General features: G+C 41.1%; 1 protein-coding gene and 1 non-coding gene across 2 annotated transcripts in view; one reads left to right on the top strand and one right to left on the bottom strand.

Annotated features, from left to right (window-relative positions):
• DNAI3 (dynein axonemal intermediate chain 3) overlaps positions 1 to 12949 on the bottom strand; it is a 75928-nt gene extending 62979 nt beyond the window's left edge. Inside the window, exons 1-7 of the mRNA XM_011225218.3 lie at positions 12751 to 12949; positions 9568 to 9663; positions 9120 to 9158; positions 3064 to 3245; positions 2387 to 2491; positions 1658 to 1807; positions 152 to 351 (exon numbers count right to left, since the gene is read on the bottom strand). Of these exons, the coding sequence (XP_011223520.1) occupies positions 152 to 351; positions 1658 to 1807; positions 2387 to 2491; positions 3064 to 3245; positions 9120 to 9158; positions 9568 to 9649 (758 nt within the window). The 5' untranslated portion in view covers positions 9650 to 9663; positions 12751 to 12949. The remainder of the gene's footprint in view (positions 1 to 151; positions 352 to 1657; positions 1808 to 2386; positions 2492 to 3063; positions 3246 to 9119; positions 9159 to 9567; positions 9664 to 12750) is intronic.
• Positions 6902 to 7008, top strand: LOC117801219. Its single transcript, XR_004623749.1, has one exon. It is a non-coding gene; the product is annotated as a U6 spliceosomal RNA (small nuclear RNA).
• Positions 12950 to 14986: the final 2037 nt, after the last annotated feature.

The following is a 14986-nucleotide window of genomic DNA, read 5'->3' as shown; positions in this document are numbered from 1 at the left end:
AATTAGATCTTCCTGAATTGCTCTGTGAAGATCTATGTCATCATTGTCAGTCAAGTACCATTTATTATAAAGATCTTTCAAAATAAGCATGGATGTTGCTAGATTTTACTATAATTGCCTTTGAAAATATACAACCCCATCGCATACTTACCATCTTGTCTGAGTACTTGTGTCCTTGATTTTGGGGACTCCTTGTATGCCAACATCTTTCTCAAGTTGCTTAAGGGTAAAATGTCTATCTGGGTAGGCTGTACATTCAATGTAGGCATCTTTTACACTGGAAGCATTTTGGTCACTGAACTTAATTGGCGCTCCAAACTCACTTCGTTTTCGGGAAATCATATATGTAATCTGCAACACATTGAGCAGTAAAAGTAACATAGTCAAGTTCATGGAGAAGTGGATGTGTGGTAGACAATACTTGTGCTCTGCTCAGATCCTCTCAAATCTCTTTCTGTACTTTCTGTTTGCCCCTCCAGGTCTGTGTGCTTTCCATTTTCACAGCCCCCCCCGCCCCCCGCCCCCGCTGCTCTTCTGCAGAGCACTGCTCCAGGGCTACTGGGACCACTGTGGTACAGAGAATAGGAAGTGACTGGCACTCACCAGTGTTGGACTGGTGGGAGACATGTGTAAGCCCATCTCCTTTGCTTCTGTTTGGGACAACTCGGGTGTAATTTACACTCCAGAATTCTCCTGGGGGTTCAAGCTAAAGCCTTTCTTTACGGGTCTTTTGTCTGAGATTGCGTCCTTTTTTTTTTTTTAATGATTTTATTCATTTATTTGACAGAGAGAGAGAGCGGGAGAGAGCATGAGCCAGGTGGGGGGCGGGAAGAGGGAAGGGAGAAGCAGACTCCCCACTGAGCAGGGAGCCTGATGTGGGACTCGATCTCAGGACCCTGAGATCATGACCTGAGCCAAAGGCAGACGCTTAACCTACTGAGCCACCCTGGTGCCCCATGAGATTGCACCCTTACAGGACTTCTGCTATGTCCCTGTCCTGCTGCTTTTCCTATTCTTCTGTGGAGCACTTTCATAATAAATCACTCACATACAAATCATCTTCTCAGGGGCTGCTCTGGGAATACCGCTGGGTCAGTTTCCTCTGGTTGCTGTAACCAAGTGCCACAGCCTGGGTGGCTTAAAACAACAGGAGTTTAGTTTAACTCTTCTCCTAGATGTAGAGGCTGCAAGTCCAAGATCAAGGCGTTGAGGGGATTGTTCCTTTTAAGGGCTCTGAGGGGGAATCTGTTCTTTGCCTCTATCCTAGCTTCTGGTGATGGCCAGCAATCCTTGCTGCTCCCTGGCTTGTAGATATACACTCCCATTTCTGCTCCCTTCTTCACATGGTTTCTCCCTATGTCTCTGTGTCTTTGCATGGCCATCTTTTTATAAGGACACCAGTCATATTGGATTGGCGACCCATTTCCTAATAGGGTCATCTATGAAGTACTGGGTGTTAGAACTTCAGCATATCTCTTTTGGGGAATACAGTTCTGCCCTTAATACCCAAGTACCTCAAACAGTGACCATTCTTCTAGCAAAGGAAAAACCACATCCTCATTGGCAAACATGGCAAACTTTACAGATCCCTCAGGAGTCAGTGTTGTTCAGCATTACAGAGAGCTAACACACTGAAGATCATATCCAAGCCTCTCACCTGCTTTGTAGATTCCTTAACCGATTCTTCCTCAATTTCTTTTTCACTGCCCAGAGAAACCCATGGTTTAGAGATAGGCGGCTTATAAACATACACATCTTCTGGAGTATGCTCTTTATATTCTTCCTGTTCTTCTGGTACTTCTGGGGGCTAGAGTAAAATAAATAGCACTCTAAAATATATGACCAAAAGTAGGTCATAGCCGCATGTGTATATTTCACAATAAACTTTATGTGTGTATAAATTAAGCACTTCCTTATTTTCTTTATTCTTGGTTCGTGTTTTTCAATTAGGAGAAGGAAATTAAGCAAAAGAAAAAAATAGCCCATTTAAATTTCACAGTAGCCCTGGAAATAGATACTATTGGTGCCACCACTTTGCAGACAAGTGGGTCAGTAACTTACCCAAAGTTTAGGTAAGTTCTCCTCTCCAAGAGGAGAACCAGGGGTATGGGACAAAGAGTAGGTGGCCGAGAGCAATGTTACTCCAGATTTATCGTTTCTACTCTCATTGGGTCAGTGGGTGAATAAGTAGAGTATCTGCTACTCTGAGATGTTTGATTTAGCTCATCCCACATTTACTGCTTACCTACTCGAAGTGCCAGAACCCTGTCCGGGTCCCAAGGAAAGAGAGCTGAACAAGAATATTCATAACCATGTATAGGTCTCCCACAGGGGTGTTCCTTTCTTCTGACAATCAACAAAATGCAAGGACTTAGGGTATGCTTACGTTTAAATAGTTTTCTTTGCCCTCTTCGGTTCCAATAAGATAAAAGTTAAGTCCATATCTGAAGTCTTTGTCATAAACAACCAGAAGCTCATCTCCAGGATATTCCTATAGGAATATAATCAAAAAAGAAGGTCAGTTTTCATTCAGTTTATTCAGACAAAAAGTCGATATTTTTCTAATCAATCATAAAAGATAACCATAGTGCTAATCTATGGCTCATAATCCCAGATTGTAAAATTATTCTATTAACAAAGCTCTTAAAGCTCAGTAGGTCCAGGGAAATTTACCATGCAATTTTATTTCTAACAGGGAAAAAAGAAGAGTTCCTTTTATTCGGTGTTGGTGCTCAGTAGCGTGTTTGGAGACAAATCAGACGAAAATTATGAACTAAAAAATTAAAGCAGTATAGGAAAATAAGAGTAGATTCCTATTCTAGTTGAAACTGGACAAGGATAAGCTTTTCTGGGTATGAATAAGAATCAGTCTCTGTTAGGTGTTTGCTTTTCACAGAGGATTATCAAGCAGAATTCCAAAGGTGTGGGCAACCTAGCCTTTGCCCAATGTAATGGGGGGGGGGTGCCACAGATTTGAACTGAACAATCTCTCTACTTTTTGTTATTATGTACCAGAAACCTCTTGAGGTAGGTCTGAAAAATAAAGAGGGATGTTGTACTTACCTGGATAACTTTTCTGACTGGATAGAAATCAGATACTGCCCCTCTGTTCTGAAAGTCTGCCAAAATATCTTCTTTTTTGATAAGTATATAAGGTTTTTCATCTGTGATGTCTTTGTCTATTCGGCAGTTAAGTATTTCCTGGGTCTGGGTAGTTAAAACTAAAGGATAAATTTCTGGATGACCTGGGGTAGGCAAAGTAGAATTTGGACATTAAATATAAGCAATTAAAATATTAAGAGGAAACATGCAGTTGTTTGCTTTAAATAATTATCTTGGTTAAAATTTTAAAAGACTTTAAAAATCATTGTTCTTATTTTTAAAGTAAGTATATCCATTACAGAAAATGTCAAAAAAGATAAGAAGAAAATAACAATTATCTGTAATACTGCGTCTCAAGAGAGAGCCTCTATTAATAGTGTGCTCTATTTCTTCTATCTCAAGCCATCTTCTCATTTTCTTATCCTTTTTATCACCAATGGCTTCCAGGGTCACAGTCTAAGCTCTGCATCTACCCCCAAAACTTCCCCCCCCAACTCTCCCTCCCAGTGTCCTAGAACCCTCTCCCATCTTCTCCAGACCTTATACACCTACACATCCTGACACCTTTTCTCTTACTGCTCAACAGATGGACCAGCAGGTGGGGAAGTGCATGTGACCTCTCAAGGTGGAATTTGGGGCTTATTTTCCTATAGAAATATTAACCCCCCCCCCACCCTAGTGGCTCTATGATACAATTATTCAGGTAATTTGGGGGGTGGTTAATGACTATATGCATAATGCTGATTATATGTGGAAATACATTCCAAATGGCAATCAGTTGGCATAATAAACATTTGGAATACAAGTTGTTCATAAATCAGGGATAAACTGCCATTTCTCTCTCCTTGGGAGTTGGAAATGGGAGAGCTGGGATCCAAACTAAGGTCCCTGCATTCTTACCACCATGCTATACTTTCTCTCTAATGTGTGGACACAGCAGAGCACAGGACAGTGTCCTGCCCCTTCCTTACACATGGTCAGGGAGGTAACAGATTACTCTCCACAGGATGCCGGCAATGGCAGTCACTGACCTAGTGGCTGATAGAGCAGGAGCCACAGACAGACTCCAGCTCTGCATAACTCACTCCTCAGAATCTTACTGTGCCCTACAGACCAGAGCCCTCAATATGCATCAATTGCCCTGCATTTTGAAACACAGCTGATTTAAATAACTCCCATGTATTCCATCTGTACTTTTTTTTTTTTTTTTACATTTTGGTTGTTATTTTCTTTTTAAAAGCAGTTTTATTGAGATACAATTGGCAAACAATAAACTGTATATATTTAAATTGTACAATTTGATAAATATATGCATATACCAATGAGGCCATCACCACAGTTGAGGTAAAGGACACACCCATAATCCCCCGAAGTTTCCTCCTGTCCCTTCCTCCCTGCACCTCCCCTCATCCCTAGGCAATCACTAATCTGCTTTCTGTTACTATAGCTTAGTTCACTTTATGGAATACTTATAAATGGAATTACACAGTATGTATTGTTTCTGTTTGTTTATCTTCTTTTACTCAGCATAATTACTTTGAGATTCATTCATTTTGTTGCATGTAACAAATGATTGATTCCTTTACATTTTTGACTGGCATTCCATAAAAGAAAAGATCAATTAGGCAAAGATTTCTTAAGATTTATGACTTTGGGTGTTGTATCTAAGAAATCTTTGCCTAATCCAAGGTCACAAAGATTTTTTCATATGTTTTCTTCCAGTAGTTTTATAATATTTGGTTTTATATGAAGGCCTGTGATCCATTTCAAGTTAATTTTTGTATATGATATGAAGTATGGATTGAAGTTCATTTTTTTTAGATGTACAGTTGTTCCAGCATCATTTATTAAAAAGACTGTCCTTTCTCCACCGAACTGCCTTTGCACTTTTTTGAAAATCCATTGACCATGTATATGTGAGCCTACTTTGGGATTCTTCATTCTCTCTCATTATAGTATCTTTTAAAAATAGTAACAACAGGTAATGTGAACCATCTTTGTGACGACTCCATGTAAGGAAGTGTGCGTGTACTATCTAATTTAACTTCTGCAATAATCTCATGAGGTAGTCTCGCTACCTTGTTTTTCACACGAGGAAGCAGAGGCTCAGAGAGGGGAAGTCATTTGTGACGACACCGTCATTAAGTGGCAGAATTATGAATTGAGCCAGGTCTAATTTCCAAAACTGTGCTATTAATCACTTGTGGTAAACAGAATAGAGTCTCCCTGAAGGTGTCCATGTCCTAATCCCTGAAACCCATGAATAAGTTCCCTTTTTGACAAAAGTGACTTGCACATGTGATGAAGGTAAGGAACTTGAGATGGGGAGATCATTGGGCCCCCAAGCAGAGCCCAAGGTAACCACAATGGTCCTTATAAGAGGAAGGGCGGAGGGCCCAAGTCAAGAGAGGAGATGTGACAAAGAGGCAGAGGTCAAAGAGGAAGATTAGAAAATGCTACACTCCTGGCCTTGAAAATAAAGGAAAGGTCCAAGAGTCCATGAATGCAGAGAGCCTTAGCTGAAAAAGATAAGGAAGTGGATCCTCCCCTCAAAGCCTTCAGAAGGAGCCCGCCCTGTTGATATCTTGACTTCGACCCAATGAAAGTAATGTCAGACTCCTGGTTTCCAAAACTGCAAGATAATAAGCCACGTAATTTTTAAGTGGTTTAAGCCACGAAGTTTGTGGTAATTTGCAGCAATAGGCAATTAATATACCACTGATACTCGAACCTGTATTAAAGCATTATTTAGAATTTGGGTAAATTATTTAACTTTCGGGAGTCACAGCATCTCTATCTATATAATAGTCATAATAATGCCTACTTGATAGAGTTAAACAGATGAGAGGTGTTTGCCTGGCACAAAGGTTTTGCTCCATATATATTAGCTAAATGTAAAAATTACATTTATTTTCTCGAAACCTCTAGACATTGCCCTTTAGAACCTTAGGCAACAGTTTTTTAGTTAGTTTGTCACTCCCTTGGTTCTTGGAAGGAAAGGGAATCCTAGTTCCCTGGGGCATGAGCCTCAAGCCCTAAGTGACAGTTGACAACATCAGGACCCCACAGCAAGGAAGTCAGAGGGGTCCTAATGTTGCCCTTGAAGGTCTAGGGGGTAGAGGAGAGATGTTCTAGTATGAGGTAAATCAAGACCTACCCTCAAGTCTCACTACAATGTACCGAGGTTTTCTTTTTTTCTCCTTAAATAAATAGACATCTATTTTTCATCCCATTTACTTTCTGCTGAAACATCTCCATCATTCCCTGTTCTCAGGTTCATGGATTTTTCTTGCCAGTCAACACATTTAGTCAAGAACTATTTATGGAGCAACTGCTATGTAAAATCATGGTGTTGGTACTAGGGTTAGACTATCTAGAGGGGGAGACACACATCAAACAGACAAATACACTCAGAAATACAGTAGCACAAATCGAGAAAATAGAGTGAAAGGTAGAGTCAGAACTAAGGAGACTGGGAGTAGTGGTGGTCTCTTTAGACAAGAAAAATAGAGAAAGCCATTTGTTCATTCATTTATTCAACAAATCAACAAATATTTGCTGAGTGCTTACTATGTGTCAAGATCTGTTCTAGGCATTGGAGTACAGTGGTGAACAAGAGCGTTCCTGTTCCCCTGGAGTACATGTGTGATTGTGTGTGAGTGAGAGTGAGTGTGCACAAGGGCCAGCCAGGTGGTGTGAAAATAGATTGTAAATGCATAAAGAAATAAATACAGTCAATCTTCATTATTCATGGGTTTTGTATCTGCAGATTCACTTGCTAAAACTTATTTGTAACCCCGTGCTCACTTTGGCAGCACGTATACGAAGATTGGCACAATACAGAGAAGATTAGCATGGCCCCCATGCAAGGGTGACACACAAACTTGTGAAGCATTCCATATTTAGAAAACAAAACAAAACAAAACAAAAATATGTAACCCCAACATCAATAGTCATGGTGCTTTTACCATCATTAGTAACCATGCTTACGGTGGCAAAAAGTTTGAGTTGCCCAATGTGCATGTTCCCAGCTGAGGTCAAACAAGGTGATGCTCTCCATCTTGGATCAGTCCTCAAACTGTAAACGAGTGTCCTTCCCTCTGTCTATTTAGTGCCAAATTTTTCACATTTTTGTACTTTTTCTGTTGGTGATTTTGCCCGTTAATGACCCCCAAGCATAGTGCTGAAGTGCTATCTAGCATTCCTAAATAAATGCAAGAAGGCTGGGGTGCACCTTGTGAAGAAAATACATGTATTAGATAAGCATTGTTCAGATGCAAGTTATAGATACAGTGCTGTTCGCCATGAGTTCAATGTTAACGAATCAATAAGTATATACTAAATAAGGTGTCTTTAAACAGAAACACACATAAAACAAGTTTATATATTGATTGGCTAATGAAAATGTTGTGACCAGAGGCTCATAGGAACCTAACTGCATTTACCCTAGGAGCAATAGCTCAGTATTTACTAATTCAGTGTTTGCAGTAACTGTATAGAACTTCCAAGAAAAATAAGAATTGACCGTACTTTAATTTCAGAATTAGGATAAGTGCTATGAAGGCAATAAAATGGTACAAGGTGAAGGAGAGGTCAAGGAAATCCTCTTGCAGAGGTGGGATTGGAGTGAGATCTGAATGGTGAAAAGGAGATAGATGCATAAAGATCTGGGGGAAGATCTATCCAGGTATCAGGAATGCAAGAGCAAAGGCCCTGAGGCAGGAATAACTTTGATGTGCTCTGTGCTAAGCAAGGCTGGTGGGCTCTAAGTTGGGGTGGGGGGGCAGGGGGAGAGGAGAGAGACAGAGAGAGAGACAAAGAGGAAGGCAGAGCCAGGACTGCTATAATGGCAAAGTAAAGCCATGAGAGAGTTTAAGCAGGAAAGACACATGACCAGGTGGTGTGCAGAATGGGTTGAAGGAGAGTGAGTGGAAGCAGTGATACAAGTTGGGGGCTAAGGAACCAATCTAGATGAGAGATGTGGAGGTCTGGACTAAGGTCGCAGATGTGGACATAATGGGAAGTAGATGGGATGTATTTTAGAGGTGGAATGGTTTAGATGGGGATGGGGAGGTGTTGAGGGGGAGAAAGGAGTCCAAGATGACTTCCAAGTTTTTGGGTGGTACATTCATTAGTTCAATAAATCATTTATTGGGCAGTGTGCCCTGTTCCAGGGCTATTAACTATCAGGTGACATCCTCCTGCCATCTCCACTTCCCCTCTACCACCCTGGCCCAGGCCACCACCCTCTCTTTCCTAGATTCCTGTAATAGCTTTCTGACTGTTTTCTGCTTCTGTGCTGACATTCTCAGCTAGGTAGCCAGGGTGACACTGTAAAAACAAGTCAGATCCCATCACTCCACTGCTTAAATACCACTTGAGTAGCCTCCATCCTACATGACTCAAAGTCAGAGCCCTTACAACAGCCTACAAGGCTTTTAGATCTCCCTCCTCCCTACCCTTCACTGTTTCCTCCCTGTCTCTAAACACAAAGGGCATCACCTAAGTCCAATCTAAGAGGAAAGTTTCCACAACAATCAAAACAAAACGGTCCTGTTGGAATAAGATAATTTCGCCTCTAAAAGTAGGAGTCACATTAATTTGGTTGTCTAGGTTCTAGTTTATTTGCTTAAAAATTAACTTCTTTACTTGAAATACTTCAATCTTACCATGAAGTATACAGATAAGTATTGCCCACAAATCAGAGCCTTAAAAATATTATTCTAATGAAAGTAATAACTTGCAGGCTAATAACACTTTCTAGTCTTCTCTGTAACCATACTGTGTTAGATTTGTGAAAGACTGCTCAGTTCAAGTCTATTTCTCAGTTTGAAATTCTCCCTTCCACTCCTTTATTCTTTTTTCAAAATTTTTCATTTTATATTCTAAATGACATAATGTAGCTTTAGCCCATGTACATCTTGATCAATCACTTCAATTTGTATTTTTGTTTGCTCGTTGCATATTAAAATATTATAAAGCTGGGGTCATAAATTCTAAATTATATTTCCACTTACCCATGCTCTCCATATTTATAGGTTCTCTTTCTTCACTATCTAGAATATAATAAAATGATGTGACATTTACATTTTTTAATCAAACAAACGTTGTAGTTAATTACAGTCTTTTACCAGCTTCAAAGCACAAAACATAAACAAAGATACAATGAAGATTTAAACTATTTTATGAAAGATTAAATGGAATTTGAATAATTATCTTTTCCACAGAATTATCTCTTAGTGATATATTTGCTATGGCATGCTTTATATGACTTTTAACAGGTATTATAATGAAATGAATAAAAAATAAGAATAAATCTCCATACTTTAAATTCCATTTGTGGTTGACTTTATGATAGCAAAGCTATTTCGTTATTTGGTACATTAAACCACAGTCATCTTGGTGGTTAATATACATACAAATACTAGATGCATAAAAATCCCATTAATGAAAAAACAATCCTACCAGGTAATGCTTGTTTGGTTTTGTCCCGTTTGGGGTTTTTCTGGCCACCTGAGCTTTTTTGTTTTTGAGATTTTGGTGCCATGGCTCTGACTTAGGCTGCATGAAGAGATAATGTCATTAGTAAATTCTATTTTACAGTTTCAAATAATAAGCATTATCATTTAGTAAAACATAAGAATATGTTTTCTCAGCTTTGCCTCTGGTTAAATCGACATGTGTCTTCATAGAATGGGTGTCCTATGACTGAAGGTTTATTGTAACAACAATCTTACTGATAAGATCTTGCCATTCTGGTGGAGCCATTCAGCTGAGGTACACAGAAACCACATACCAACACTTCGAGTTTCCCGCCATAGGCCCGCCGTGAAAGCAGGACAGAGGACATTGGTTCCCCCGCCTCTTGCTGCTGTTCCCATCCCAGGGAGTCGCTGTCCGCTGCCCTGTGCCCAGCTCCCCAGCAGCTGCCCCAGCCTCAAAGACAGGCCGAATGTCCATGGGTAGGCACAGGCCCATAACATGCATATTTGTACATCATTTTTAAACTTCACATAATTTAAATAGTACTTGTGTCCTAGTATGTGTGCATGTAACCACTGTGCCCTTATTTGTGCTATCAGAGAATGCCTCCAAAAGTTTTCTGTGGAACTGTTCATCAGTTTCGGCTGAGGTCATTTGCCATCCGATCGAATCCTTGTCATCCCCATGGTCACCCCTGTCTCGTCTTGTTAGATGGTTAGGAGTGTGATTCAGGCATCTAAGCAGCAAGGTTGAAAGATAGACTCTGCCGTTTACCAGCTGAGTGATCCTTGTCAAATTATATATATTCTGAGTCTCAGTTTTTTCATGTTTAAAGGGGATGATAATAATAGAAGCTACCTCACAAGACGGTTGCAATGATTTAATGAAATAAAGTTTTATCATCCTCAACTTAGGTCAATCAGGCTGGTTTGCCTAGGTTTTTTTTTTTGTTTTTTTTTTTTAAGATTTATTTATTTGAGAGAGAGAGAGCATGAGGGTAGGGGCAGAGGGAAGAAGGAGAGACAGACTCTGAAGCCGACTCTGCACTGAGTGCAGAGCCCGACATGGGTCTCGATCTCACCACCCTGAGATCACGACCTGAGCTGACACCAAGAGTCAGACGCTCAACCGACTGTGCCACCCAGGTGCCCCTGGTTGCCTCATTTTAACAAACCAATTTAGAGTGAAGATTATTTCATAGTCCACAGTCAGAATATTCTGACTTCGTTTTATGTGTCATCCCATGATTACAAAATCTGAAACAAAGTGGGGGGGTATGTTTGTGATCTACATTTTTTTACTTCAGACTTTTCACATGTGTTTTTTCGAAAGGCAATAATGATAGCTCATGTTTGTTGAGTGTTTACTATGTGCCAGGCACAGTCCTAATTTGAGCCACCCTTTTAGATAAGCATTTTATGAATACTTTTATCTTCATCCCCATTTTACAAGGTAAAACAGAGGCCAGGAAACTTGCCTGAGGGGATACACAAAGTATGAGCGGTAGAGTCAGGGTGTGAGGCCACCCAGTCAGCCTCCAGTGCCCACAGTTTTAATCTTTGTACAAGACTATCCCTTGGCTTTCAATGGTAACTGTTCACTGTGTTTCATTACATATGAAATTATTTAAAATCATTGTCTTTACCTAGAAAGGTATGATTTTATGATTTAATCACATTTTATAAATCTGACTACTTGGGAATTTCTACTTTTTAAATATCCTGCAATGAATGGCTCTGACTCAACTTTTCAGCCTATCAAGTATCCTCCAGCCCTCTTCTCAGCCTCAGTATAATTTCAAATCTTGGACCTAGTCCTTTTTTCAGAAAATTCTTTATCAGTGTACCCCTCTCCATATTCTGTTCCAGCTGCATTTGCCTTAAAATACTCAAAACACTCTGCACACTAGCTGGATTTGCCCTACCCACATATACACACATACTTTCGCCGTCAGCACCATCACCATTCATTCCACAAAGATTCAGGAAGGTCAGGAAGGTCATGATGGCCAGAGCAGAGTGATGAGGGGACTAGGAGATGAAGTTGGTCAGAGAGGTGATGAGGGTATATATTAGTCAGCTCTGCTAGGGTACTAAATGCCCTGCAAATCTCAGTAATACACAACATCAAACGCTTTTTCTTCTTCTGTTCTGTTTCATAACAGTGAGTGAGCTACTGCTTCAGGTCTTATTCTGGGACTCAGGCTGAAGGAGCAGCCCCTCTTTGACAGCCCCTACTTTCACGGCAGAATAAAAAGCGAGAGAGCTACCAGAACTGTGTAATGCCTCCTCAGTCTTCTCCGTGGCACTGATGTACTGTCCTTTCTGCTTGTATTCCATTGGCCCAAGCAAGTCACACGGCCGCTGTTACCTGCTCCCCACCATGCACACATTTCTCTGCTTGTTTAAATCCTACTCATTCCTCAAGGCTCAACTCCAATGTGACCTTCTCTCTGAAGCCTCCCCAACTTTCTCACTCAGGCTGAAACAATCTTGTTCTCCCTGACACCCTCTAATCACGTTCTATGTAATTATACCAGGTCTCTGCAAAGGCAGAAGGCCTCAAACTCAAGAGCTTCCTGAACGAGGGCTGTGAATTGATTCAGCATGCAGCATACATCATGGGGAAGGAGAGAGAAATCATTGAGCAGCAGTTAGGCACTCAGGTCCTCAGAAATCAGACAAGGCCCTTACTTTCAAAGTTGTAATGTTCTCCCATTCATCTTCATTCTTCATCTACTCCAGCCCTTTTGTAACAGACCTGAAGTCACCTCTCTAACTACGTCAGCCCACGCTAATCTTTTCTTCTTTGATCCTCTGTGCCAGAATCATGGTGTTTTCCTTCTCATCCCTCCCTCCCTCCAGCCATCATTTGAGCTCCTGCCCTTGCGCAGCGATGCGCTAGACAACATGCTCGCCGTACACCTGTGAACAGGTCGTAGTACCCGCCCTCACAGTTCTTAGACTGTCGTTAACTGCTCTCTCCTTGCTATTTTTGTCTCCTGGCTAGGCTGGACGTTCTTTGAAATCAGGGAAAGTTTTGTAGTTTTTTGCAGTCTTCACTGTCGTCAGGCACATCGCTGGCCCCGCGAGTGTTCCAAGCGCCGTTGAAAGGAGTAAAACACTTGTTTTCCAAGCCTCCTTTCCCATTCAGACCTCCCCTTACCTGATACTGCTAAACTGAAGGGAAAAGAAGACTCTTTCCAGTACCCTGGAGAAAGTCCTTTGGGAGCTGGAGATGGAAGTTCGATTCTCCTCTCTCATAAAACGTCCCAAGAGCTCAAAGGGCAGCTCCCTGGCACGGGGTTGCTATGACACATCCGTTGCTAAGAGGAAAGAGGCGGCTCCTCTGCTGAGATTGACAAAACACCACCACCAATACAGTGCCCATTCTCTAGCCGTCTCTTCAAGAGCGCGCTTGTGATTGGTTGCTATGATGCTGAAGTCACGCAACTTGAGCGGCGGCAAGGTCCTCTGTTTCCCGCTGCCAAGGAAGGAGCTGTGCGATTTAGGCTCGTGTGTAAGAGGGCGGTGGCTTGGCTTGACCCCAGGACCGACAGCCATGTTTCCCACCCAAAGATGCGACAGTGCAACAGTACCCAAAGACGAATCCTTCTAGGGTGTGCTCTCTAGCAGCAGGGGATGAAGGATGATAGGAAGATCGAGGGCTTGAAACCCCTTAGGACAGCTCTGCTTACCCCATTGCCGGTCTGGGGGCAGTCCCAGGAACCTGTCCTAGATTCCAGTGTGCAGGAGATAAAATCTGGCTGGATTGGGTGTCTTGGGTGTCCCGGAATTCTGATGTGTTACATTTTCCTCTTGCCAAAGTAATTTTTGTATAGTTTGACTCATACTGGAAGTCTCAGGGGAGGAGGATTAAATCCCTTAGCAATTCTATGGCTCATTTTATCTGTGGTTATGGGTCCTATGGGATTCTTACAGGGAAACTCATCTCCCTGAACACTGGTTCTCCCTTTCCTTAAAAAAAATAATTAAAACTGCCTAATTTGTAAGCTGGCAAAATTTAATAAAATATGCAATTGACTGCTGTAATTGGTCCAAATTAATTTTTTACATCCAATTTAAATGAAAATATTTAATTGAGAAGAGGCTTATAGATTCATGACATAGTGAAGATATGGTCCTAAATAGGATGACTTTACATGATGTGTTGAAAGATCACGTATATTCTTTCAAATTTCTGAAGAATATGTCTTTGCAAATGAAAATAAATTTTACTAAAGAAATCATTAAAAAAAAAAAAAGCTGGAAGGAGGATTTACCATTCTGACATTGTGACAATCCTTTCCCAGGCTCTTCTATTCCCTGACACTGAAAGGTTAGTTTTCCAGTGCTGAGCCTTCTTTTCTTACTCTGCACCTTCCTGGTGGCATATGCAGTCCCCTTAGCTTTAGCCATCCTGCAAAACACATCAAGGACTTCCATTTCTTTATTTTCAGCCTCATACATCTCTTAAATTTCATTCAGACCTGAATTTCCACTACCTACTGGATACTTCCAAATGCATGTCTCACTTAGTTCATGGTGTTTAATAGTTGCCAGATGAAGATATTGAATGAATAATTACTGTACCACAGGCATCTCAGCTTAGCAGAGACAAAAGTCAATTCATTGTCTTTCAGATATCTTTTGGGTATTTTTTGGAAACTTTTTTCCTCCTTTATTTTCTACCTTAGGTAATGATATCCACTGTCCTTTGGTCTGCAAAGCTAGAAATCTGAGTCATGCCTGACTCCTACTGCTTACAGTAAATAGGTCACTAACTCCTGTCATTTTCCTTTCCTAAATTATCTCTCAAATAGTTAATCTCTTCTTAGCCATCCTCACTGCCTCTGCCTTATCTCAGGAAGGCCTTATTTCTTTCTTCTTTTTTTTTTTTAAGAGTTTATTTATTTATTTAACAGAGAGAGACAGTGAGAGAGGGAACACAAGCAGGGGGAGTGGGAGTGGGAGGAGCAGGCTTCCTGCTGAGCAGGGAGTCCGATGCGGGGCTGGATCCCAGGACCCTGGGATCATGACCTGAGCCGAAGGCAGATGCTTAATGACTGAGCCACCCAGGCGCCCCAGGAAGGCCTTATTTCTCACCTGGATGGTGGTAATAGTCTCTGGACTTGTTCTGTTTCCTCCTCTCTCATGCATTTGCCCCTTTGACACAGAGTGTTCTACCACAGAGATTCAATCTTGACATCAGCTTGCTTAAATATTTTCAATCTGGCATATGAAACTCAGTACAAATAGGGTTCTGAAAGATGCCTTAAACATATCTAGGAGATAATGAGTTATTTTTCTTACCTCATTTCCTGGTTCCTCATTTTCCCCATTCAACCCATGTGTTAGTCCAGTGCTTCTTAAGTGAAGCCCCTGAGAGCCGAGGGGCATAA

Source organism: Ailuropoda melanoleuca, chromosome 2 (genome assembly GCF_002007445.2).
Source record: "Ailuropoda melanoleuca isolate Jingjing chromosome 2, ASM200744v2, whole genome shotgun sequence".
Taxonomy (NCBI): Eukaryota; Metazoa; Chordata; class Mammalia; order Carnivora; family Ursidae; genus Ailuropoda; species Ailuropoda melanoleuca.
Note: the sequence above shows the minus strand (reverse complement) of the source record. Positions and strands in the feature narration are given on the sequence as shown.